Genomic DNA, 27,028 nt, shown 5'->3' with positions numbered 1-27,028 from the left:
GATCAGAGCTGAATTTCACAACTGGCCTCTTTTCTCTACCAAACCCCGGATCCAAAACCAAACGTGTTTTAGTGAGTTTGAAATGCAGATCTGAGTTTTTACAGTCTGGGCCCATTTAATCTTTCCAGCAGCCACAAGCCCTGCACAGTGCTCAGTCCTAGGGAACCCGTGCAGTAGAGAAGGAGGCCTTATCATGGTCAGCTACAGAAACAGAAAAGGAGCAGATAATTCCAAACCACAGAGAAAAGGGAAAACTTTATAAAGGGAGAAGACAGCAGAAGTCAGAACAGCAGCCTCTGTCTATCACCTGTCTATGCATTACACTAGGGCAGGGGTTTTCAACCTTCTTTGAGGAGAGTACCCCTTCTGGTGGGTACCACTCCTGGTGGGTACCCCCTTCTGGATGTGAAGCGGGGGGAAGTGAGAGGGGAGAGGAAGGTCCACTGGGGGCCAGTCGATGAGCAGGGGGGTCCCCCCAGCAGCCAAACATGAAGCAGTGTGGCAGTGGCACTTGGCGGTGGCGCACAGTGCCACGCCATATACCCCCTGGGGCCTTCCCAAGTACCCCCAGGGGTATGCATACCCCCAGTTGACAACCTCTGCACTAGGGAGTATAATTTACACTTATTGCCTGAGCAATTAAGAGGGGCCTTAATGTTCATGAAAATCACGGCTTCTGGTCCGTGGAGACATTAGGAAATAGGTTCATGTATGGAGGTCCTTATCCTTGTTCCTGTTCACTGTAATCCACTTTGTAAAGGTCCTTCTCCTCTTTCAAAAGTGGATTCAGCTAAACAGGAACAAGGCACTCATCTTCAAGAATAAGTACTCATGAATGGAGTTATTTCCGGGTAGCTACTCCACTTTATTTACATGCTTCCAGAATCTACAGTAACTTTCTAATGGAGACAAACCCTTTGGCTGTGTCTGCCCAGTTGTTCCACAGGGATCAGGCTATAGACTGTGCCGTACCAGTGTGAGGGAGGTAGAGCAAGAATGACAGGCAGAGAAAGTGTTAGCAAAGCACTAGATAGATGATACAATGCTACTGTGACCCAGGTAACTGGTACAAGAAAATACAATCCACTTAAGGACATCTACCTATCAAGAGTGTCAAAGTGCCATACAACCGCATAATGATAAGAAGGTCAAGGGTCCCCAGCTCTTTCTTTGAGGTCCCCAGTATCTTGCAGGATTAGGTTTTAAAGCATTCATCAGTCTGAACTGTTGTGGATGCTCTGGTTCTCGATGAACCCCAAATCCCAATTCCTTGCTGTGCTATACTGGTATCATGCAGACACTCCATAAATAAAGTAACTATTATATTCAGATATGTAATGTAGCCATCCAAAACTATTGTACACCCGTGTGATGTCCTGCTTATCTATTTGAAACACTTTTCCTGTGTATCAGTCAGGAAAAACAGATGTGATTAAAACAATACACTGTTATTACATTTCCAAAAATAACTGGATTTGTAGTATGTTAGGCATAAAGGAGCAGGTGGATTGTAAGATTAAGGGGTGCTTGCATATAGCTGTCTAATTCAACCTAGACTTTCAATCGAATCTCATTTCACTGCACTTCCTGCTTTACAATAAATATAGTTTTATAAAAGCCTTGAATAAAACCACCCTCTAGCACACTTGAGCTGATGAATTTGATCTTGCAAAGGGTCTTTCCAGTCCATGAGGCACTTTCCATTCTGGGAGAGGAAAGGCATCATGAAAGGCATAATACTTCTGGCTTTCCCACTTGGGCACAATGAAAATCAGAAGTACACATTCTGTTTATGCATCTCAGTAAGGGCCATATCCAAAACCTGAATTCAGTGAGAGACTTTCCCTCAGTTTCAATGGGCACTGCGTTGTGGTCCAAAACATGCAGCATATTCCATACACTGCTGCAAGGGCTGTTCCATGTCAAGTACCCAATGCTGGTTTTTGGTTTAACAGCTATTTTTCATTTCTGGGAAAGAAAGATTGTGAGCAGGGAACATAGGTTAGGAGTTGAGCAACAAATTGGGATCCCTGGTCTCTAGTTTCAGCTTTTCCATGGTCCAACTGGTGGGACCATCAGCAAATTACCTAATCTCTCTATTTACTCAGCTGTAAAATGCAGATAAAAATGACCTTGACTGTTCCTCACAGGGGAAAATGAAGTAATGTTTGTAAAGTACCATGAGATCCTCAAATGGAAGATTCTATAGAAGTATGGAAATCCTCTGCAGGAAGGGGGAAGAAATCCCAGATAAAAATGGAAAATCAGCAAAGCAAACATGAGAAAAGAAATAAAGTGTGAAATCCACCAAAGCCACATGGTGAGGAAAAATAAAAGCTGACTGGCTAACAGCCCTGACATTTACAAATGGAGACTCCTTGATACAAAGGAGATGGAAGGATATCCGCTCTTACTTAGTCTTTGACAAACTCACAGGAAGCATCAAGACTCACAGTCTCTGGAAACTCAGTACCACTGGAGCAACTATAGATAGCAACTGGCAGAAAGAGAGCTGCTGAGATCCAGGTATAGAGAAGAATTTTTGTTGCCTTCCAGATCTGGGAGAAGGCAATAATTGGCGTCCCCAGTTTGGACGGTGTTCTGATTGTATTGTCACAAATGTGATAATTTTGCTTCAAATACCAATGTGTTCTGGGGTTATTTATGTTTTAAATAACCGTCATGGAGACAGGAGAAGAAATGCCCAGAAATATGTAATATTTTATGTCACCTAGAAGAAATTCCCAGAAATAAGTAATATTCTAGAGCATCTAAAAGGCGTGCCAGCAAGAAAAAAAACCTGGGAAGTCAAAGGATTCCCAGTGGGAGAGGAGCCTGACTCAGAAAAGATCATCCTAAACCCCATAATTTGGAGGAAGCTCAAATTCAGATTCAGATAGCTGAAGCAGATGTATTTGTCAAATACAGTATAAATGGATTAATGGAGCAGATGTTCTAGGTGTTATTCTCCCCCTATTAAGATCATTACTCTCCAGGAAGTACGAGGGAGCTATGGAGTTTAACAGTTACGTTTTTTTAGCTGCTATTTAGGATGTTTCTATAAGGTCTCCATGTTTCACTTTTACACCAATTACTTCTAAACTCACAGACCTATCCCCCTGATCTTTTTATACAAAATGCTTTCAAACTTCCTTCATGTAGTTAGTTTTTTGCTAGCTTACTTACCATTGTTAGCTTTTCTGATTTCGCTATAAACTGGTTCAGTCCCCTTCTGTACAGGAGCTGGAAAACGTATTGGCACAGAATCAATTTCTTTTCTTTTTTGTTTGCTTTATAAAAAGTTCCTTAAACAAGCAGAACATAGCGTTGTACTTTTAGAGGAAACAGTTTTATAAGCAGCAATGTGCCATTGGACATCAGTATGAAAAGGCAGGCAAACTCCCCATCCAGTCCAGATGGCTATGTTATAGAGATGCATTCTCTCTCCATTATTCAAATTAATTTTCAAGATTAAAATTAATTTTCCATCCTAAACTTGATTTTGACACATACATACCTATGACAGAGTTGTACATGTGGCTTGGCTCGTCCCATATTCACCGGGCAAGCCACGCTGTAATTTAGATGGCATGCATCTAACTCAGTGGAGTGGATACACTCAGAAGCTTTTTGCTGAAGGATCTCAAAGCAATTTAAAAACACTAATTACATTTTGTTTGTTTTGGGACCCAACACCTTGAAGGCCTGTTATTTTTTTCATAATTTCTGAAGAACAGAAAAGTCAAGTGACTTTTCTAAGGTCATGCCGCATGTTTGTTATAGAGCTAGAAGCGCTGTGCTCAATCTCATGTTTTAGCCACAAGCCCATTAAATGGTTGAAAATGAAAAACGTGGCTACTTCTCTGCAGTCAAACTAAGAATATCAGGATATTGTACTGTATTGTTAAATAGGATTTCAGTGTTTCATGCCCAACTGAAACACATTGTCACATTTGAATTAATTTTAAATACTTATGGTACACGTGCTTTAGACTCAAGGGACGACAGGTGCTAAAGCTGAATACAAGACTCCTATTGATTTCATTGGCAAGGATCTAGACTTCAGCAAGCACCTAATCACACTTCTCAATAGCACTGATCTGTTATAAACCTTCCTTGAGTAACAGTCTGAAGATCCTCTAATAATCTCCTGATTTCACAGTCTGCTGTTACATGTGGTTGATACACCAAGAAAGGCCATAGGAGCCCTGCCAACTGACATGCGTCAGAAATGGCCTGTTAGTACGTTACAAACTTGCATCAATTCCCACTGATTCAGTGTAGACTCCTACCGGGACCGGGATTAGGCCTCTGGATGATTTGATTATTTCAATTCAAGTTGATCTTGATTTCATATAATTGCTCATGACCTTTTTTTGGTTAGCCTTCTGCTAGTCGCTCCTGTCCCAACTCTGAGCAGACATGCCAGCAAAAAGGATTCAGGTAATATGCCAGTTTGTTCCCAGCGACTGCACAGTGCTGATGACTAACTGTTTATAAATGTAAAAGGAGGGGCCCGTGCTTACTCAGGCATGATAGCAGTTTCTCACTTCTCCTTTTAGGGATATTTCCTGACAGTATTTTAGCTTTGGCCTTTGTTTTTCCTTGTATTAACAATAAAGCCCTGACTCACTGAACAGCAATTTCACATACATAAATTTAGAAAAGATATGCACTATATTTTTTGTGAAGCATAGTCTCTCCTTAAAGTTTCATTCAAACTATTCCCTACCATCAGTATTTCTTTAAATGCCAAACCAGCAAGCAGCTCCAACCCCGCAAAAGTACCTGCCTTGTCTACCCGCTTCTATCTCAAAATTCTTCACAAAGAAAGATATTCTCAATTTACAAATGGGGTAAAAATTAAGCAGTTAGACTTTGTCTTTATTAGCTTCTCTTCTGGAGAGTTTGTCACCACTGATAACACCTTTGGTTTTTAGCAATGGTAGAAAGGAAGTCAGTGTAGAAAGGAATCCCACAGCTGTAGTATGTTCGAAAAAAAATGTTAGCAGCCAGTACTGATTTGGCTTGAAGAAACAGAGCAAGATCAAATTTAAATGGCTCTCTAAGGCCAATAGGCTACATTAGATCATTCTATTATTTAACTATTCCTAAACCCCAAAAGGGCTCCAAAGTTATTTTTATACCTTAATTTTTCAATATAAATTGACCCTGCTCCCCTTGTGGTCAGCAGGAAATGTGCCACTGATGACAGCGGTTACAGGACAGATGAACGTGCAGTAGCTAATAATTTAAAGCATGTACCCAAAAGCTTGCACAGATTAATAAGCACTTGGGATGCCAATACAGTGAAGGGAAATTGAGAGTGTTTACCATCTTGCAGGGTCAGACCCTTTGCTTTTGTTTTTTAAAGAAATTAAAACAGCAGACTGTGAAAGGAAAATTAATTGCCTGGATTAAAAAATGGCCCACTCCACAGACACTGCCAGTGTTGAATGCTGCTGGCTGGATGAGGACTGCATGCACTGGGTATAGAATGTAAAGCTAGGTTTGTGATGTCTGCTTTGTCTGCATGCAGAAAGCAGAGAAAGCCAGAGGAATTCCCAGGCTAACTCAGAGGATTCTTAAGGAGTTCACTCATATTTGTTGTGATGATAACAGAGCACCAAGGAAGAATACTATGATTTGAAGCAAAATATATACATCAACATGATGAAAGCATCAATGGGACCTCAGGGGCCAAAAGCTATGTATGTAAGTGCGAGAAGCTGCTGCAGGCATCTAAAGCTGATTTTACTCCTCTTTTTCCTGAGAAATAATTTTATCCCATTTTCATCATTTTGTGCAGCACAGAGCAGAATTACTCTTTGGCACAATACTCAGCCTGATTTCATAGCAGCATCTCAATGCTTTGGAAAGTAACATATAAACACTTGTCGTGTTGGGACCATGGCTGCAAGCAACGTATTTAACCTGTCATTTGAAAGAGTGCAGTTTAAGAGGGTCCAGTTAAGATGATAATTTGTGTAGTGCAGACTGGACCTTACACCCTGCCTGGGACATTCATCTGTATTATTGTGAGAGAGGCTGGCTAGGACGCAGGGGCTCTCCTTAGGGATCTGTCTTGAACCCAAAGAAGATATCATCTGATAGACAGTACTTCTAACAATATCCTAAGCTGTAATCATGCATGGGGCATGAGTTGAGTATGTGACAGGACTTGACAGAACTACAGAACATATTCTAAAATCCCATACAATGGCTCCAGGTGCACCACTTACAAAAGATAAATAGGCAGCATGGTTGGGAAACAGGCAGAGGAGCCCCAGGGGTGGATGGAGCAGCATGTCAGAGGAGTGAGGGCATAGGAAGTGAAGAGTCAGCTGCCAGACTGCTTTTTGCTGCCAAGCTCAGAGATGGCACATCCACACAACCAAGCCCTTGTACTGCTAACTGAAAAAGCCTGGCTTCAGCCCACGAAATAAACTGGGGTCCCTTCCAGAAAGAATGGGTCAGTGAATTCTGAGTCATGGCTGAAGTCTGGGACATGGCTTCATGTGTCCCATGGATTTTATTCACTCTTACTCACTTTCATGTTCATTCTGACAATTTTCTGGCCAAGGAGTTTGAGGAGACTGGGATTCTTGGGGTGAGATAAAGTGATTAAGCTGCATACTCTACCTTTGGGACTAGAATCCAACATTTCCTTAGAGGTTAGGAAATGTGACTAGACACATCTTAGCTCTGTGCTAACAGTTCTGGCTACTGCTGCCATGGTATGCCTGCAACAACAGGCAGCGCTTGTTGCCAGGTCACTTTCCATACTCTGTCCTGCAGATTTCAGAACTCCTTTGGGTTCTTCCCCATTTTCCTCCACATTTAGACTGGATGGCTTCCTCCATCTTGCACTCCCCTGTTCTCTCCAACCTCTGAGAGAGTGGATAGCCCACAGTCCCACCCTGGGTCTTGGAAACCTTCCTGTTGGTTTCACAGGCTGAGCCCACCCAGTTAAACTAAAAAGGATAGTTCAGTGCTCCCCAGTGAGTTTTGAACGTACATAATGCAGACTTAACAGCAGGTTGCCTTCTGTGCCACCTGGTAACACTGCACTCCAAAGATCTTATGTACAAAGGCTGGGTGGATACACAAGAAAAGATTGGGAAATGGGAAAAGCCTTTACTGGCCCTGGTAACAGATGCCCTCCTGCTGTCCATATAGCCCCTGGTTCAATGAGAGCTATAATCACAGAACAATTGTGCATGCATATTGGACCTGGGCCTGTTCCCTTTGAAGACAACAGCAGATCAGCGGGAACAGCAGCATTCCTGTAGTTACTCTGAAAACATCGCTGGACAGGGCAGTTAGTTACCTCTGTGAGGATCAGGCGTTGACACTTCAACTTCAGTATACTCCACCTCAGTAATCTTGTGCTCAGGTCCTGCCCCAAAGATAGCAAGAAGATGGTTCTTTGTAGCACTGCATACTCCATACTGGCTGTGGACCTGATCTTGCCTCCAGTGAAAATCAACAGCCAATGCCCGTGGACTTTAATGGGCACAGGATCAGGTCCTGAGTTATTCTGGTGACTAAATCTGTTAGGATGATCCATAACTGGGCCCCAGCCCTCCGTGAGTGCAGGAGTTTGGTGCTAGTAGACTTCCTAAAACTGCATGACCTGGACAACACCGGGTCATGCCTGAAACACATGCCTGTTATTTGCAATCTGAAAAATGGCGCAGTGCAAATGAGGATTTTCTGATAGTCCCCTGAGTGCATATTCCAGCTCCAACTATGGTCATGCTCGTTCTTGCTCTCCCACTCTCCCTCCCAGCTTCTTTCTTTCTTTCTCCCCCTCCTTTCATTACTTTCTCCTTGACCTCAGACACTGAAACAAAAGTTCTCATTGCTCTCCTCAGTGATCCAATGCTCTCTTGCTTCCACTTAGACCTCTTTCTGGTTCCTCATACCCAGGCTACCCCCAACACCCTCCCCTACCTACTGCCAGCCTCCCTTCTCTCTTTTATCCCTAAGCTCAATGAAAGCTCTCTACAACTACTGCCTTCTCCTCTGAGGTTTGTTTCTTCCTGTCCCACCCTAGACGCTGCACTCAACTAGAAATTTAGAAGACTTTAATAATCTTTTCTGAGGTCACAGTTCAAAGCCAGTAGTCTATCCTCCTCTTAACTACCTTCAACTATTCTCCTGTGTTTGAAATCTTGTCTTCAGCTTTTGTGATTGCCTGATCCTGGTTCCCCACTAAACTCCCCAATCACTCCTTTAGTATTTCTTCAGAAGAGCCTCCTCATCCCCACTCTGCTACCTTTTGTAAATCTCATTCACAGATCTGCTTTCCCACTGCAGGCTCATCCCCTTCTATATGAGCTAAGATCTCTACCTATCTTTAGAACATCTCCTGATGGACATCCAACCATCAGCTTGCGATCAGCATAGTCAAATTAGATACTTAAGTTTTCTCCATAAACCAATAATCTCCAAACTGTGGTTTGTGGACCACTCACAGACATAATAATTAGTCTGAAGCCCAACCGTCTACACCGGTGGTCTCTAACCTTTTAAGTCAGAGATCATGTTTGGAATTTAAAAGGAACCCAAGATCTACCCTGTGTGTTCTCCTGAGCAGAACAGAAACCACCCATCCAAGCCTTTAAATAAGCACTGAACCTTGCCAACTTCATCACCAGAAGCAAACTTCCTATGGCCCAAACCAAACTGAATGGCTCCAGACCATGCTGGGGAAAAAATGTAGAACCTGCCAACACATCTCCACCACTCCCACAATAACTACACCCCACAACAGAACCATCACCATTCCTTGAATCTTACACCTGCATCTCCAAAAGTGTAATATATCTCATCCAGTGCAGTAAATGCTGTGATGGAAAATATGTAGGAGAAACCAAACAACAACTGCGCACCAGAATGAATGCACACTGAAAATACAAAAGACAAAAATACCCAATTACCTCTGGGTGCACACTTCTCACAAGACAACTACTCTCTCTCTCCTCGAACTCTCAGTTCTCAAGGGGAATTTACAAAACACCTTTTGTAAACAAGCCTATGAACTTCACTTCATAAATCTACTGGATACAAAAAATCATGGACTAAATACAGACAGGGTACTTACAGCACATTATAATCTGCCTAACATCCGATAACCCCAGGTAACCCACCTGCATTTAACCAGCTACATTCTATCACCAGTTCAACATTCCCCTTTTTTCTTCCCCACCCAACTGTCTCACACCAATTGTCTCCCATTCCCTCTGATGCTCACTGCCATGCTCACTGCATTTTCACAGACCTGCATTTTGTGTATTGGCTTCTATTCTACCCAGGAGAGTACACAAAGCATCAGGCAGACTTCCCCTATGCCTGAAGAAGGGTGTTTGTACCCAAAAGCTTGCAAAGAACAATTTTTCCAACTATTTAGTTGGCCTAATAAAAGATATCACATCTACCCAAAGAACCATGTCTGCCTACCTGCAACCAACAACCCTAAATTATTAAAACAGAGAACACCTATGTAACACTTTCTCTTGCTAACTGTCAGAGTCTCTTTTGAGGTTTATTTTGCTAATGCAGCTCCTGGGAACTAACTCCTTTGTCCTTTATTTGGGGATCTCACATAGGCCCCATAAGCTCAGAAGTAGTAACTGAAAACTCTGATAAAGTGTCACTGGCTGAACTACTTCTCACATGATGCCTCTACTTTGCATGGATGGAGCCAAACTTGTGCCTCAGATGAATGTCTGACACAGAGTGAAACAAGGGTTTTATAAATTCAATTGGTCTTTTACACACTAGGCAGGCCAAGCTTTGTTACATACAAAGTTAGCAGGAATCACAATAAAATCATGTCTGAATAGTTACACATGACTACAAGGTAAGCAGAAACAGGGACTTTATCTCTTTCTGTTTTTGTAGCCATGATATCTACACTTTTAAACGCTGCTTTTTGACTACTATTTGATGATATCTCCTTTTAATTGACACCTTTCATCAGATTATCTCAAAGTCCTATACAAGCAATTCATTGCCTTCAGAGTGCCGTTGGGAGATGGCTATTGTTATCATCATGTTACAAAGGGAAAAAGAACTAACACAGAAGTTGACAGTAAGAAAGGGAGACAAAGGACGAGCCTTTGAAGTCCTGATGGTAGTTTCCAGGTATCACTCAGTATGGGGTCCATAGGCAACACGTAAGTGCTGACTGTGGGGAGGCATAATTCCATCCCACCACTGCCGCCACCACCACTACCAGGCATTGGGTCTGACCAGGTTGTAGCCCCACACCCCACCACTGGTGCAAACATTGCACCACCACCACCACCACTGCTCCTGGGCCTGGCTCTGGCCAGGCTGCAGCCCTGTGCCCTGCACCCTGCTTTTGGCACAGAAATCTGGAGTGGGGGCACACGCCCCCCATGCTCTCGACATGTTGCCTGTGATGGGGTCCACCTCCCCACCTTTGATCACAAAGTGACTTAGAGATTACCACTTAAAAAAGAAGTGTGACAAGTACCTTTATTTTCATCTGTTGCTTTCATATGATTTTCACTATCATCCATGTAACCTAAAGATGAGTCAACAAGAAACTTACTTCAGCTAAACGAATGAACGATGTCTTTTTGGTTGAAATACAACAGAAATCTTCAACAGTCACAATATTTAAACAATTCATCATTTAGGGGAAACTCTGCCTTTGGACAGCTATCCAAGCCATTCACAGACAACAGAAGGGCAACATCTGGTCTGTTAAAATGATCAGTTAAGGCTAAAGGAAACAAAGAAATAACTTTGTTTGCCTCAAGTGATTTTTTCACAAGATGAGAATTTACCCCTTTTAGGGATGTTGGAGTTGGGGGCAATAAATAGTTGTGGAGATCAGCAGTCACTGGGGAGACAGAAATCCTACCAACTCTTTACCCTGCCCATGTAAGTCAAAATGATCTGCCCATGTTTAATACTGGTACCTGCCAAAGTTTGGAAAAGAATAACAAGAGAAAATGCTTTTCCAGTGAGGAAGCAACACGAATAGTGGCTACAATAGAAGCTCGGAACATCAGGACCCAGGGATTTTATTGCCCACAACCTTTGTGTTTTAGTTCCTCCTTCTGCAGAATGAAAATGCTGTGTTAATTTTTGTAAAATGTTTTAAGATCCTGGGAGAGGAGGTGCTTCATAAATACAACATCATACTAATGGCATCATCATCATTACTAGTTCTACTTTTAGTCTGAATGTACAGCTGGATGCCATGAACTCCCCAATCTCAGTTCTGATGTTATACTTTTCTGTGGCCTTGATGATGCTCTCAAACACAAGACCTAACTGTACTGGCCCTCTTGTCTGTAAAATGGGACAACTGCTTATCAGAGAGAAAGCGCTGGGAAAATTAATGTTCATGTGCTCAATGAAGGTGCTTAGGAAGAATATTTACAGAAAGACACCAATATTTTTGAGAAAACTGCATCATAGTGGTATATTCCCTCAATTACAAATTAGGCCCTGAGTATACCACAGAAACTCAAAACATGAGGTTCCTCATGTATTAAACAAACATGCTATTAGAGTGCATAAAAAATATACCAGGATAGTATTGCCCATCACTGTTCTGTCTCGGTTCCAGTTTCACACCAGCTGAATTAGTGACTCCTGCAGATCTAAAAAGAAAGTGATCAACAAAAATGGATGTTACTAAGGAAAACTGTCTGTAAAAGTCAATACAAACAATAATGTGAAAATATGAAAGACTAAGCTGAAAGCCAAAATTTTATTATCTGTTGAAGTAATGGAAGTTTTGCTTTTGTGTTCAACAGGAACACAAGCAAACCCCAGTGTCAATATCTACATCATCTTTTTTCTACTATGTTCATATAAGGCTTCAATTTTATTTTAATTTTGTATTTCAATGCATCCAACTCTAGGCCTGCCATTCCTATTTGTATTAGTTGGCCTTTTTCTATTTTGGATTATTTCCTCATCCTGTTGTTGTTTCTTAGCAGGTGGTCTGCAGCAAATAGTCACAACCATCTATTGTCTCCAGGTGTGAAACATCATAAACTATACATATATGGTAGAAAGATATGCCCCAGCACTTCACTTGGAAACATTTCCCTATTGTCAGTAAGAAAGCCATCTTACCCAGACATCTCGATGGAAGGATGTTTAGCTTGAAAAGGGAAAATAAAAGAAGATCTGTTAACATACTGCACAAGTATACTACATAAGAAATTAAAATGAAGGCAACACATGGTGACCTACCCCTGAGTGAAACTAATTTCTGGTGCCTGTAGCAAAGCTTTGCATCTTATTATAGTGGATGTAGAAACTGCTGGACAGTGAAGTCCTCTAGTCACAAAACAGAGACTGAACTGGCAGTTCCAGCACAAGCTTTCTCACATTCCTATCAGGATCTAGCGTTACTTCCACAGAGAATGGACAGCTCAGCATCTATGACTTATTCAAATCCTTGGCTGTCAGCTAGGCTGCTAAATGTAATAGTTTCCATGATGCTGACTGAAAAGCTTCCTAACTATAACATCTGTTTGCCATGGGCTGGTATAGCCTTGGACCAAAACTAATCACCTGGTGCTTTCTTGCAGGGGTGCTATGATCTACTCAACACCTCAGGCAGCCTAATGTAAGGATGTCTGGAAAATTTCCTAGATATGTAGTTCATCATATGGATTTAAGCAAGCCTTCTTTATTTTCTACAAGGACTAAAGAGTAGCGTAATGGTAATGGACCCAATCACAAGGTCACTACTCAGCCATATAACTAATAATTAAGTGAATGGGAATGGTGTTTCAGTGAGGAGTGAATAAAAACTGCATAAGACCCTTAAGAATTTGCTCAATGAGAATTAAAAAAGAATATGAGCACTCCTGATCTGGGGACACAGATTCAGTGACATGGAATTTAATTCTCCCTAAAGGGTTAAACCAAAATTGCAGAGCCAAACAGCTCTGAAGCTGTTTGGCTCAAACACCGTATTATGGCAGTTTGAAATCCAGATCTGGATTTGCAGGTGATATAACTTGGGCCTCACTCAATTAATGTTTTTCTTACAAGTACCTTCCCACCAGTAGGACTCATAGTTGGACTTTAACCTCACAGATTGTTTGAAAAGCTGCCGCAGGCTCAAACTCTGGTCTGAGTCATTAACCATTTTTTTCCACCTTGTATCTCCCAATTGTGGCATTTTTTAGTTGGCTCTGCAGGTATTTTAAGCACCTAATGGCTAGACTGTATATGAGATCTCATTTTGGAACACAGCCTTTACAGGTATCGGAGCTCATCCACAGTTTTTACAAGATCCCACTATCATATCCCAGGTTAGCAGGACACTTCTTCAAGTGGCAGCCCTACAAGGGGGAATCTCACTCCATCTCAATCCCTCTTTTCCTCAAATAAAAATATGCTTTAAAACCTCCCTTCCTCCCAAAATACATTTTTTGCAGCAACAATTTCTGGATCCACATTTTTTACCTTCCCATCCCTGGCAGCTAAACCTTCACATTTATTCTGTACATGCAGCACTCAAGAATAGAAGAAAATTGTTTTTACCCTTTCTCTTCTTCCGTAAGTACCAAGAGCAACCACCGCAACTCAGTATGACAATAATGACTAGGACGAATAATGCAATAAGCACTTTCTGCCAGGAAGCCAGGATGACTGAAAATGGAGAGAGAGAGAATGTGAAGACACAGACAGCGGTAGGAAGTCACTACTGGCTTTTAAAATTCCTACATCCTCTTTAAAAGTATCTAGTGCTTGGGAGCGTGCATCCAGACAGCCCTGGAGCCTTTGGCTTGTGCATCTTGCCTGCTGCCATAAATTGCTCTCCCTGGCTGATAGCTAGAAGGGCAAAAGAATCACAACAGACCAACTTTGGCAGCATCCAGCACAGCATAAATATGATGTGCTGTATGGGCGCAGCCATATCTTACCATTAATAGATATTACATCGCTTCGCTGGACTATGTTGGTTGGGTTGGAGGCTTCACAAAAATATTCTCCTGAGTCCTGCCTACTCCATGATTCCTTATACCAAATGACCTTGGTGTCCATTTTTGTATCTTCAGATATGGGTTTTCTGTTATTCCGTTTTAAAAGTTTGAAATTAATTGGCAAAGATCCTGTTTCCACATAGCAGTGAAAGGTGATACCTTTGCCGTCTTCCACTTCCCTTTTGGGCACACTGATGAGGTTTACTTTCCCAACAGGGGCTGCAGAATAAGGCACAAGGAAAAGAATTACCCATAAGTTATGAAATGTTACTCTAGAAATGTTTTTTTAAGTGCCAGTTTACCTTAGCGCCAAAGAGAGGTTTGCCTTTGGAACCTTCATTCAGCTCCTTAGTGTGCCTACATTATGATAGCCTTCAATGACATGACTGAGCCACTATGCCACGGAGACCCTGTCTCTACAATGCACCAAGTGAACATTACTTACTGAGTGTAATCAATGTATTCAATATTTCTCTCAATGTGTGACTCCATGTCTTAGTGAATATATGCTGTCCACATACTGAATTATTAATTTCTTCCTGGACTTCACAAACATTATTAGCAAGTTGATCTTTATAGTTGGCATTATCTCCATTTTACAGATGGGAAATTAAGATAGAGATTAAGACCCAAACTATCAAGAGTCCACCAGTCTGGGGTGCCCAATTACAGACCTCTAAAGACACAATTTCTCAAAGCATTTGGCATTTTCCTAGTCTGGTATTTGTTCAGAGCATACTTTCTACTAACTTCAGTTGCAGTTGTGAGAGTTCAGCACTTCTACAGATCAAGGCCCAGGTGTCTCAAATTCCCATTCAGAACATGAGATGCACACAAAAGGCCATCCTTGCCCAAGATCATACATGAACTCTGTAACAGAGGTAGGCTTGCAATTTAGTTCTCCTGTGTGACACTCAACTGCCTTAGATCACGCGACTGGCCTTGAGCCTTCTGCAGTTCTTTGCCTCATTCACTGCAGGCTTCCCAACTTCTGCAATAAATGAGGCAGAAAAGAACCTGGTGAGGGGTCTGCGGGTGCTTGACCACCTGAGTGACACCGATCATCGCCTGCTGGTATTCACCATCCAGCACAAGGTGGCAAAGGCCTGTAGCAAGGCAGCAGCCCTGGACTTCAGGAGGGTGGATTTCAATGAGGTAAGGACAATAGTCAGGGAGGCACAGGTCCCGGAGGGGAGGAGTCTGGTGTCCAAGAAGAGTGGTTGTTCCTTAAGGAGATGATCCTCCAAGCCCAAAGGGAGGTAATCTCAACACGGATCAAAGGGGACAAGAGGGCGCAAAAGCCCCCATGGCTCACCAAAAGCGTATGGGAACGTCTCCTAGCTAAAAAGGAGGTGTACACCCAATGGAAGGGAGGGGCCATCGCTAGGGAGGACTATACCTCAGTTACTTGGGGCTGCAGGGGGGCGGTCAGGAAGGCCAAGGCGGAGATGGAACTGGGACTAGCGACCTGGATCACGGACAACAAGAAGTCCTTTTTTAAATACATAGGGGGTAAAAAGAAGGTACCGGGTAATGTGGGGCCTCTGCAAGACACACTAGGAAATCTGGTCGTCACACCAGACAGCAAAGCTAACCTATTTAACAATTTCTTTGCCTCTATTTTCCTAAGCAGGGACCAGGACCGGGACCGGGTCACCCCCCCCCCGGGGAGACGCACCCAGACCTAGGGTCAGAGAGGACCTAGTCAGGGCACTTCTGGAGGGACTGGGTGTATTTAAATCAGCAGGTCCTAATGATCTCCACCCCAGAGTGCTGAGGGAATTAGCAGAGGTCATTGCAGGACCCCTGGCACTCATGGTGCTCTGGTGTGGTGCCAGAGGACTGGAAAAGGGCCAATGTGGTTTCCATTTTCAAAAAAGGGAGGAAGGAGGACCCAGGGAACTATAGGCCAGTCGGTCTTACCTCAATCCTGGGTAAGCTTTTTGAGAGAATTATCCTGGCGCATGTCCATGAGGGGCCAGCAGGGGAGATTATGCTTAGGGGCAACCAACATGGGTTCATTAGAGGCAGGTCCTGTCAGACCAACCTGGTGGCCTTCTATGACCAGGTCACAAAATCCTTAGAAGAAGGTGTAGCAGTGGATGTAGTCTTTCTGGACTTTAGGAAGGCCTTGACACTGTCTCTCACCCCGTTCTCATTAAAAAACTAGGGGACTGTGGCGCTGACACCTACACAGTCAGATGGGTCACTAGTTGGCTGGAGGGCCGCACCCAGAGAGTGGTGGTGGATGGGTCTTATTCAACCTGGAGGGATGTGCACAGTGGGGTCCCCCAGGGCTCGGACCTCAGGCCCACACTGTTCAACAACTTCATCAGCGACTTGGACTATGGGGTAAAAAGCACCCTGTTCAAATTGGCAGATGACACTAAGATGTGGGGGGAAGTGGGCATGCTAGAAGGGAGGAATAGGCTGCAATCGGAACTAGACAAGTCACAGGGGTGGGCGGATGAGAACAGGATGTGTTTCAACACTGACAAGAGCAAGGTGCTGCACCTGGGGAGGAAGAACCAGCAGCATACCTACAGGCTGGGGAACTCCATTCTCGTCAGCGCAGAGGCAGAAAAGGATCTTGGAGTCATTATTGATGCCAAAATGAACATGGGCCGACAGTGTGGGGACGCGGTCAGGAAGGCCAACCGTACCTTGTCATGCATCCACAGATGCATCTCAAGCAGGTCCAAGGAGGTGATCCTCCCCCTCTATGTGGCACTGGTCAGGCCGCAGCTGGAGTACTGCGTCCAGTTCTGGGCGCTGCACTTCAGGAGGGATGTGGACAGCATGGAGAGGGTCCAGAGAAGGGCCACCTGCATGATCAGGGGTCAGCAGGGCAGACCCTACGAGGAGAGGCTACGGGACCTTAACCTGTTCAGCCTCCACAAGAGAAGGCTGAGGGGGATCTAGTGGCCCGTTACAAACAAGTCAGGGGGGACCAGCAGGCACTGGGGGAGTCCCTGTTCCCCCGAGCACTCCCAGGAGTGACAAGAAATACCGGTCACAAGCTGGCAGAGGGTAGATTCAGGCTAGACATCAGGAGGCGCTACTTCACTTTCAGGGCAGCTAGGATCTGGAACCAACTTCCAAGAGAAGTGGTGCTGGCTGCTACCTTGGAGGTCTTTAAGAGGAGGCTGGATGAACACCTTGCCGGGGTCGTTTGACCCCAGTACTCTTTCCTGCCATGGCAGGGGGTCAGACTTGATGATCTGCTCAGGTCCCTTCCAACCCGACCAACTATGAAACTATGAAACCTCATTCACTGAACAATCCTAATTCATTTCCAGAACAGGTCCATCAGGCCACACTAAATGAAGCATTATCTTTGTGGGAAAAATGGCATGCAACCATGTAATAAAAAACCATCATACTGCATGCATATAAAGGAGTCAAAGAAGAGTGCTGGGGGCAGGGTGGGAATCCAGTGGTCAAGCAGTGGCATGGTTGAATCTCTCTTTTGGACTGAAGCATGTCACGGGAGCCTCTAGGGACTTTTTTTAAAGAGCCCAAAGCAGGTGAGAATCCCGTTTCTCTTCATGCTCAGAAGCATGTTTCTTTCCCTCCGTTTTCACACTTCTCCCACTGCGGCTGCTGTTTTCCCCGCTGTCCTGGGTGCGAGGGAAGCTTTAGAGCCATTCCTGCCCGCTCCAGTCAGGCTACATGGGAGCAGGACTCAGCTGGGATAGCAATGGTAGCAGTAGCGGTGGTGATGTGGGGAGGGTTCTCCCTCGCCAGGTCTGCTCCTGTGGTGACTGGGCATGGTGGGGGAACCCCTCCACCCCAACCCATTGCTGCTGCCACTCTCCTGAGGCATTCGAGACGTGAGCCCAGCCTCCATGCAGCCCAGCTAGTGCATACAGAAGTAGCTCTGGGGCTTCCTCCACCCCCAGAACAGAGGAGAAAGCAGCAGTGGCAGGTGAGGTGGGGGTTGGGAACGGGTGAGGAAGCGATGTGGCTGGCCATGGAGAGGAAAGGGGGAGGGATTCTTATCTGTTTTCAGGACTTTAAAAAGTTCCTGGGAAGCCTCCTTGCCCAGTCTGCCCATATCCGTAGATGGGGCAGGGAAGTGGGAGGGGAAAGGCTCGGAGTTGGGGCTTCAGCCATTCCTGCAGCACAGGTTGCTATTCCCACACTCCCATTTGCCAAATCTTGGCATAAACAGATCTCTTCTTTCTGGTTCTTTTTAACATCACTATGCAGATACTTGCTGAATTGGCCAAAGGACTGGGACTCAGGTGCTAGCAACATACAAATGTTACACAAACTCTACCTATCCTTCCCCACATACAACAATACCGCTATCACAAATATAATCCAGGGCTTGGACTTGATTCACTCTCGAATGATGACTTCAGTGGCTGAAGCTGAACCTGAGCAAGGCAGAAGTGATGCTGCTAAACAGACAAAAGCATTTTGAAGAACAAGCTTGATCGGGCTTTAAACTAAGCCTGCTGGGAGATGGGTAGACAACCACCAAAGCAAGCCCACTAGGCAACAACTACAAAACCAACAGGCTAGGATGCCCGAGGAAATCTACTCCTACCCCAGCCCCGGAACGGTGGCCTCCTGAGAATGTGAGGAAGCCTAGGGCTCCCAATGGGATGTTTACATGTCTGTACACCAATGCCAGGAGCTTGGGGAACAAAAAGGAGGAACTGGCCCTACTAAACAAGAAAGACTACGATCTCATACGGATAACAGAGATCTGGTGGGACTCCACCCATGACTGGGCCACAGGTATAGATGGCTATAGAGATCATGCAGAAAAAAGGGGTGGGGATGTAGCTCTATGTCAAGGAAAGCTAGGCATCCCTGCAAGGTGACACTGGCACCCAGGAAGGACAACTAGAGACCCTCTGGGTTAAAATACGCAGGGAACGTGGCACAGGGGCACACTGGTAGGAGTCTGCTACAGACCTCCTGGCCAGGAACAAGAGCTCAACCAGGAATTTGCCTGGGAAGTGGCTGAGGCTACATGATCCCAGTGCATGGTCGTCGTGGGAGACTTCAACTACCGGGACATCTCATGGGAAGAGCACTCAGCCAAATCCAAACAGTCACAAAGCTTCCTCACATGCATGGACAAGCTCTACCTGACCCAAGAAGTCTATGGATCAACAAGAAGTAAAGTGCTGCCGTACCTGGTACTGGCTACGGGAGATGATCTAGTCAGCAACCTAAAAATCAAAGGAAAGCTGGGAGACAGTGACCACGAGCTGATCACTTTTCCTATCCATTGCAAAGCTGGCAAGTCAGTCAGCAATGCAGAAGTCCTCGACTTTAGGAAAGCTGAATTTGATAAGCTCAGGAGGCTTGTTGTCGAGGCACTAACAGACCAAGACTCAGCAGGGAGAGGAGTCCAAGAGGAGTGGTCGCTCCTTAAGGGAGTGATCCTGGAAGCACAAGGGATGTCCATCTCCACTCAGAGGAAAGATAGCAAAAGGCCACAGCAACCCCCTCGGCTCAGCAGGGAACTCGTGGACCTCCTACACCAAAAGAGAGAGGCTTATAAAGGATGGAAGATAGGAATTACCACAACGGAGGATTACTCTGTATTGGTCTGTACCTGTAGGGAGCAAACCAGGAAAGCCAAGGCTGCAACCAAACTCCACCTGGCTACACATATCAAGGACAATAAAAAATCCTTTTCAGATACGTGGGGAGTCAGAAGAAAATCAAGGGTAACACTGGACCCCTGCTAAACCAAATGGGACAACTGACAACCAACACCCAGGAAAAAGCCAGCCTGCTTAACAAGTACTTCACATTGGTTTTTCATTGACCCAAAGGGACCACCCTGCCTTGCAAGATGCGGGGCGGCCAGGGTGAGGGGGAATTTATACCCAGCATCGGTGTAGACCTTGTAAAGCAACACCTTGAGAGGCCGGACACCTTCAAGTCAATGGGTCCCAACGGATTGCACCCCAGAGTACATAAGGAGTTGGCAGGAGTCATAGTCCAGCCATGGGCAAAGATTTCTGAAAACTCCTGGCTCTCAGGTGAAGTACCTGAAGATCGGAAGAAGGCCCATGTGGTGCCCATCTTCAAGAAAGGGAGGAAAGTAGATCTGGGGAACTATAGGCCAATCAGCTTGACCTCAATCCCTGGAAAGATTCTGGAAAAAATTAACAAGGAAACCATTCTTGACAACCTGTCTGATGGCAACATCATGAGGGACAGCCAGCATGGGTTTGTTGTGGATAGGTCTTGCCTGACCAATCTCATCTCCTTCTATGACCAGGTGACATATCACCTGGACAAGAGAGAAGAGATTGACATCATATATCTTGACTTTAAAAAAGCCTTTGAAACTTCTTTACTGTCTGAGCCCCAAGGCCTGGAATAGACTCCCTCCAGAGGTGGTGCAAGCACCTACTCTGGACTTTTTTAAGAAACATTTGGACGTTTATCTTGCTGGGATCCTTTGACCCCAGCTGACTTCCTGCCCTTGGGGCGGGGGGCTGGACTCAATGAGGTCCCTTCCAGCCCTAAAGTCTATGAAATCTATGAAACTACAGTGCAAACTCCTTTGGTAGGAGATATGTACTGGCAGTTGATCAATATGCCCTGCAGATCTGAAGTAGTCTTGGATCCTTCTGACACCACTAGGGAAGGACTCCTGCCTCATCTGCACCTCAAAGAGCAATTCACAAAGACACTTTCATGGACCCAGAGGAACAGACATCCACCTTCAGCTTCCTCTGTGCAAAAATTAAGTTTATCTTCTACCTATGGGGACTTTTTACCATCTTTAATTTTCCCTGAGCCTGAGGAAAGGTGTGCGCACCCAAAAGCTTGCAGAAAAGATTTTTTTTTGCAATTTCTCAGTTGATCTATATACAGTGGCTCACAACCTCGGGTTGCAACCCAAATCAGGGTTGCGGGGGGTCCACCCCTCACTCTGTCCCTCCTGCTTGCAGGGTTCTCTCGGCACACAGCCCGTGCGGCTCTTGCCACCACTGTCCCCCGTGATCCTGGCCCGGCCCAGGCTCTGCTGGGCATGAGTGAGTCAGTGGCAGGGTCGGGGGCAGGGGTCGCGAGCTGGATTTAGGGTTGCAGCAAAAAAAGTTTGAGAGCCACTGGTCTAATAAAAAGTATCATCTCTGAACCAAGAGTTGTAGAGTTTTGCATTTATTTTTGCCTAAGACCAACATGGCTACCAAATACATCTCTGACACCAGGGTCTCACATAGCAACAGGAAATGATTTCTTCCCCTCTGGTTGGCTGGAAGATTCTGTCCTGGTGGACAATGACCTAGCCCCGGTTTTTCATGCCTTTATCACTTTTCAGCCGGACCACAGCAATTTTCAACAAAACACTACAGAAATGCTACAGTGTAAAATGCTGTAGCACTTCTCTTGAACAAACACAGATACACTGAGCATATCGAAGAGGTCCTTTACTCTTCACACTGGCTTCACTGATCAAATTCAAACTCTTGGGTACATATCTTCCAGGTACTCCATGGTTTGATCCCAAATACTTACAAGAGCGCATAAAGCCTCATGATGAAGACTGTGGCTGAACATTGCCTAAAATGTTCTGATGCAGATCACAGCTGACAACTACACTCTTATAGTGCAATGGAACATTTTATCATAGGTGTAAAGTTTGTCTGTGGGAGATGGAACTTTTTCAGAGGCCAACCTAAGACTACAGGATGAAATCCTCCAGGAACTAAAGACCTTCATAAGCCTTTCATCATTTCAGGTACCAGAGCATTACTTTGCCATTTGCTCATCTAACAAATATATAACAACACATTTATTTAACCCCTCCCAAAACAAGACACTCCATTGTACCTGGAGTTCACTGGCAATCCTCTCCCCACATAGAGGATGAGAAAGCAAACTATCTGTATGTGTAGCAGGGGACAGCCCCTGCATTATCCTTAAGTGGCCTAATTCACCCACCCTTTTTTTGCCACTTCATAACTTACTCACAGATAAGAGTTCTTAGATTTATCTTCCCCTTGTCAGAGTGTAACCTATTAAGTCTTTACAAAATACAGTCTCTCTTTGCACCTGTCAGGTTCAACCCTTCCCTCTTGGGGCTGCTAATTCACACCTTGCTCTAGGGTTTCAGGCTTCCCGTTCCCTCTGAGCCAAAGAGCTCTGCCAGCTCCACTGTAGCTCCTTCTTGGTTTGTGGAGTCACATGCTTCCTTCCTTTGGTTCAAGAGTCCCAAAGCCCCTTCTTGGGACTATGCTATGATTCCAGCTGGCTACATTGCAGTTTTCCTCTCTGGGTTTTTAACCCTGTCTCTCCCACCAGGAGCAGTTGTTGCAAAGATTGCTAACATGAGATTAACTTTATACTATTAAAATCTTGTAAAAATTGAATCTATGTTAGAGTAATTTAGGCAGGCCACTGAAACCAGTACATAGTAAGCATTGCAAGCATCATCATAAAAATAGTTCTACTATAATTACATGCATCATTTAAATGGAGTCTAGCCAAAAAGAAAACCAAAAAGCCAAGAAAAAAGTTGGGCCTGATCCTAAAACTTATTAACTTCAGTAGGCCTGCTTGGGTGATTAAGAAATACAGAATTGGGTTCATATTTATACTGCTAAATATTGGAGAACAAATTATTTTGTTTCTCCAGTGATACTAAATTCAAGCAGGTTTAAAATTCACAGCAAATATATGGACTATATTTTCCCATTAAATAAACCTGACTCTGGTTAACTCGATCCAGTTTGCAAGTAGCATAGTTTGTTTTAAGGACCACAGCAAAGTCAGTATTTTACACAACAGCAAAGTGAGCCCTAGAGAGTATTTTATCACCATTCAAAAGTTTTAATATAAATTTTACTATTCAATCAAGGTCCTACAGATACTTGCAAAATTCCAATTCTCACACCTCTCCTTTCATCAGTTGAAGAGCAAATTGCACTTACCTATTACTGTAATGTTTAGCTCTCTGCTCCTTTTCCTAATATGAGAGTGATGGTTGCTAGCTTCACAACTGTATTGTTCCACACCTACTTCAGTTGGTTTGTCCCTGAAGTCAGCGGATAGTTTATTAAAAATTTGGCTAGAGTTAACAGTTTTGTTTCCTCTGAAGAACTTGTATGTTATAGGTGGTGTTCCATACATAGACTGACACTGAAAATGTATTGCTCGCCCTAATATCACATCACGGACAGAAGGGACAATCCAAAGTTGTGGGATGGAGACTGGAGCTAAAAAGAGAAAAAAGTTATTAATGTGGTTCTATGAAAAGGCACTAACTAAAGACTCTTGTGTTAGTTTACACACAATTTATAAAGGTATGATACTTAGCTAATATCCAAATATTGCTTATATTTTTATCCATGAGAGGAAAAGGAAGCCAAGGTGTTGTCAATGGGCTGAAGTGACCACTTCAAGAGAACCGCCACTAGTTGCAAAGCAAACACCTTGGCTTTCTTATGGTGCAGACACCCTTGACCAAGATGACCTCTGCCTCCAACTGATGGAAGACTGTTAGAAAAATATCAAGGCAGAAGCTGATGTCATTTCAGGTAAAGCTGGTGTATAAAAAGGTGTGCAGCTACAGAGAAAGGTGGCATCAAGCTGGATAGATAAGACACTCACAGGGACAGGTTCTAGCCAACGTTTGAAGGGAGTTGTTAGACAAAAGAGAAGGGCCTACTAGCTTTTATCCTCATTTAAGACTGACCTTGGAAAAATGTAATCTGTTTAAATTAGGATGGAAAAAGTCCTATATACACCACAAGACTTTAAGAGCGTCTCATAGTAATTTACTTGCTCCTTAAAAATAGTAGTGATATCGAAGTTAAAGGATTGGTGCCTCATCCTGAAAACAACTGAATTACTTACATGCTCAAGTTTTTTCCAGGACCAGACTATATCAACTCACCATAAACATTTATCATTACAGGGTCGCTCTCTTTAATGATTCCATTTATCTCAGCTGTACAAATATAGGTCGCAGTGTTATTCACATGGGCTCTTGTAATGAAGCTGCTGGAATCATTCAACAGGTTATCTTTTCCTAAATATCTTGTTTTGATGGAGATCTTTGTTACGGGTAATAAGCCTTTAACCTTGCACTGTAGTTGTAACCAATCACCTTCATCTATCATCTTCGCAGAATGAATCAATTCTGGTTTCGAAAACAACTCTGCAAAATAAATGGAGAATAGGTATAATTAATTTAGATTGTGCATAAGGGCAAGGGGGCAGCATGCCTCAAACTCCCCAGAGGGAAGGATACCATGAAATGAGGAGCTGGTCTTAGTATGTCAGTATAAGCCCTGTGACTTGAAGCCTCAAGAGTGGGGAGATCACTGTTGACAGCTGCTGGTGATCAGGGAAGAGAGACGTCTGAGACAGTGGACTGCATAAGGAAAGAACCCTTTGCAGCATATGTGGAGAAGTCATACCTGCAGTGGTCAGGCCTTATTTGCATTTCAGTTTTTCAAGAGTCTGGGACATAAAATATTATTTGTTAATCTGGGAAGTAATAAACATGATCCTCTATTATCCCTGCCAGGTCATGAATGGACAAGAGAACTGTATGCCTGCAGTGAGGGGATGCCTTACCATAACTGTAGTCTGGAGTAATGGGCAAACACGGCCAGGGCAAGGTAAAGAAAGTGGAAAAGAGGAGTGGGGAGTTCTGCTTGGAGCTTTGCCTCTGTTGGGGCCTTGAATGCTGCAATGATCCATCTCTGAAGAGCTATGATGATGCAGAGGCAGCTTTGAGATGTCAAGGGAAATAGATATGACAATATAGCAAAGAGGTAGCTTTTGGGGGGGAGGGGGCAAATAGAGATGAGACTGCTTGAGCTGAAACCACAAAAAGCAGCAGCTTAGCTAAGGATCTTACAGCTGCACCTCCAGAAATGTAATATATCTCATCCAATGCACCAAATGCCCTGATGGAAAATACGTAGGAGAGACCAAACAACAAGTGCGCACCAGAATGAATGCACACCGGAAATCTATCAAAGACAGAAATACCCAATTACCTGCGGGGGCACATTTCTCACAAGAAAACCACTCTCTCCCCAATCTCTCAGTCCTGATCCTCAAAGGAAACTTACACAACACTTCCCAGAGACGAGCCTATGAACTCCACTTCATCAACCTCCTGGATACTAAAAATCATGGACTAAATATAGACATTGGATTTATGACACATTATAACCTGCCTGACCTCTGACTCCCCAGGTATCTCTCCACTTTCATCCCCCTTCTCCCTCCCCACATCCTCCCACCTGTCTCTCACCCATTGACTCCTCAATCTACATTTTCACTGACTACCTGTCTTGTATGCATACCAGCCCAGCCGCTGGCTTCTTTACTTTTCATTCCATCCAGGAAGAGCACACACCAACTGCAGAAACTTCCTTAGCCTGACGAACGGTTTTTGAACCCAAAAGCTTGCTTAATAATTGTTTTTCAACTATTTGAGTTGGTCTAATAAAAGATATTAGATTCACCCAAAGAACCTTGTATGCCCGTGTCCTTAGACCAACACAGCTACAACCTACACCCCTGCAGCTTAGCTAAGGGAATCCAACAAGAACTTCCCTGCCCAGCCCCACAGCTATAGCCACCTCAGACAGCAGAGATGAGAGAGCCCCCAGAGCTGCACACCCCTTCAGAGTGAAGGACGGACCTGCCACAAGTCTGAACTATTCCAGAACTGGAACATTAACTGTGAGTGGAACACACCAGAGGAGGGTTGTAGCTAACTACTTTATTCATGAGGCACAACCATGAGAAGAGGTCTGGGGTTAAAGCTACCACTGCAACACTGAGGGTGGGAGTTTCACATGATGTTGCTGCATTATTAATCTGGTTTTCCCAAGTTTACATTGTGTTTCCTTTTATTCCTTCCCCCTCCCCACAATAAAATGTGTTTGTTTGAAACCCTTGGACTCAAGGCTTGTTAATAGGAAAGTCTCACTTCTGAAGAGTAAATGGGCAATGTGATTTAGCTTCTCAGCTTTCTGGGCTCAGAGTTCAAGCCAGTGATGTTTACATTTTCTTAGTTTGGTGTGGGCGCAGGGGGATTACTGAGAATCCCTAGACAGTGTGAATATCCCTAAATAATGACTTACAGCACATGACAGAAGCTGCTTTTTCCACCAGCTAGGCAGACATTCAAAAATGGTTGAATGGTCTATGGTATGCTACTGGTCACGAGCACTGAGCATAATAGCTCCCAAACATGTCACATGCAATGTGGAGGTAAGAACCCAGAAACCTTAAGCTTGAAAAGCAAAGGCCTCTCCTACTCAAACTAAAGGACTATCTCCATCAGCTGTGGTGGTAAGGGTCTTTATATCCCCTGTGACTCTCCGGCTATGTAGTCACAAACATTCAGACTGATCTGACATCCCTTCCCCTAGCAGTGACACCCAAACTCTATTTTAACTTGGTTATATCTCTAGAGAAAGTGGGGTTTTTGCAACTTGCTGAAGGCCACCCAGAGATGCAGTGACAACAGATTTAGAACTCAGGATCTTTCCCTTTTGCACTCAACCACCTCTCATCATGCCCTGTAGAGAATGGATTTTGATGATAAAGTCTTAGAGATGGACCCTACTCAGAAACCCAAATCTAAGCACTCACTTACTGAGGGGAAGTTTAGATCGTGGATATAAACTGTTACAGCTCAAATCCATCTCTAGCAAACACATTTGTGAAAAGTTCACTCAATTCTATAAGATCTAGATTTAATAGTAATCTCACCTGTCACAACCATGTTCACGGTCTTTTCTTTGGAAACACTCCCCAGTTCCACCTTGCACGTGTAATTGCCATTGTCTTGCATGCTCACTTTGGTAAAGTAGGTCAAAGTGTTCTGGCCCCTGGTGCTGTTCAATATTACTTTGTCTTTCTGGATGATGATTTCAATGTCATAGTTTCGGACTACAACTCTGCATACCAGTTTAACGTTATCTCCTTCTGTAACGTTCAGGGAAGGCTCGATGACCAGAGCAGGAGTTGAAAAGGGTTCTATAAAAGATTAAAGTCATATTACTGGGAGGAAAAAA

The 27,028-nt window shown here is 44.1% G+C and overlaps 1 protein-coding gene across 15 annotated transcripts in view; it reads right to left on the bottom strand.

The window, feature by feature from the left end:
- PECAM1 (platelet and endothelial cell adhesion molecule 1) overlaps positions 1–27,028 on the bottom strand; it is a 73,946-nt gene that overhangs the window by 15,976 nt on the left and 30,942 nt on the right. For 5 of the 15 annotated variants that reach the window (XM_019494212.1, XM_014601872.3, XM_019494214.2 and 2 more), the window contains 10 exons: positions 26,724–26,990; positions 23,878–24,141; positions 22,913–23,197; positions 13,938–14,216; positions 13,555–13,662; positions 12,130–12,157; positions 11,575–11,648; positions 10,508–10,558; positions 7,331–7,399; positions 3,187–3,243 (listed from right to left, as the gene is read on the bottom strand). In XM_019494212.1, the coding sequence (XP_019349757.1) occupies positions 3,187–3,243; positions 7,331–7,399; positions 10,508–10,558; positions 11,575–11,648; positions 12,130–12,157; positions 13,555–13,662; positions 13,938–14,216; positions 22,913–23,197; positions 23,878–24,141; positions 26,724–26,990 (1,482 nt within the window). The remainder of the gene's footprint in view (positions 1–3,186; positions 3,244–7,330; positions 7,400–10,507; positions 10,559–11,574; positions 11,649–12,129; positions 12,158–13,554; positions 13,663–13,937; positions 14,217–22,912; positions 23,198–23,877; positions 24,142–26,723; positions 26,991–27,028) is intronic. The other 10 variants (XM_014601876.3, XM_014601875.3, XM_019494217.2 and 7 more) reach the window with 3 other exon arrangements.

This window comes from Alligator mississippiensis, chromosome 8 (assembly GCF_030867095.1).
Source record: "Alligator mississippiensis isolate rAllMis1 chromosome 8, rAllMis1, whole genome shotgun sequence".
NCBI lineage: Eukaryota > Metazoa > Chordata > Crocodylia > Alligatoridae > Alligator > Alligator mississippiensis.
This window is presented reverse-complemented; position numbering and strand designations above follow the sequence as displayed.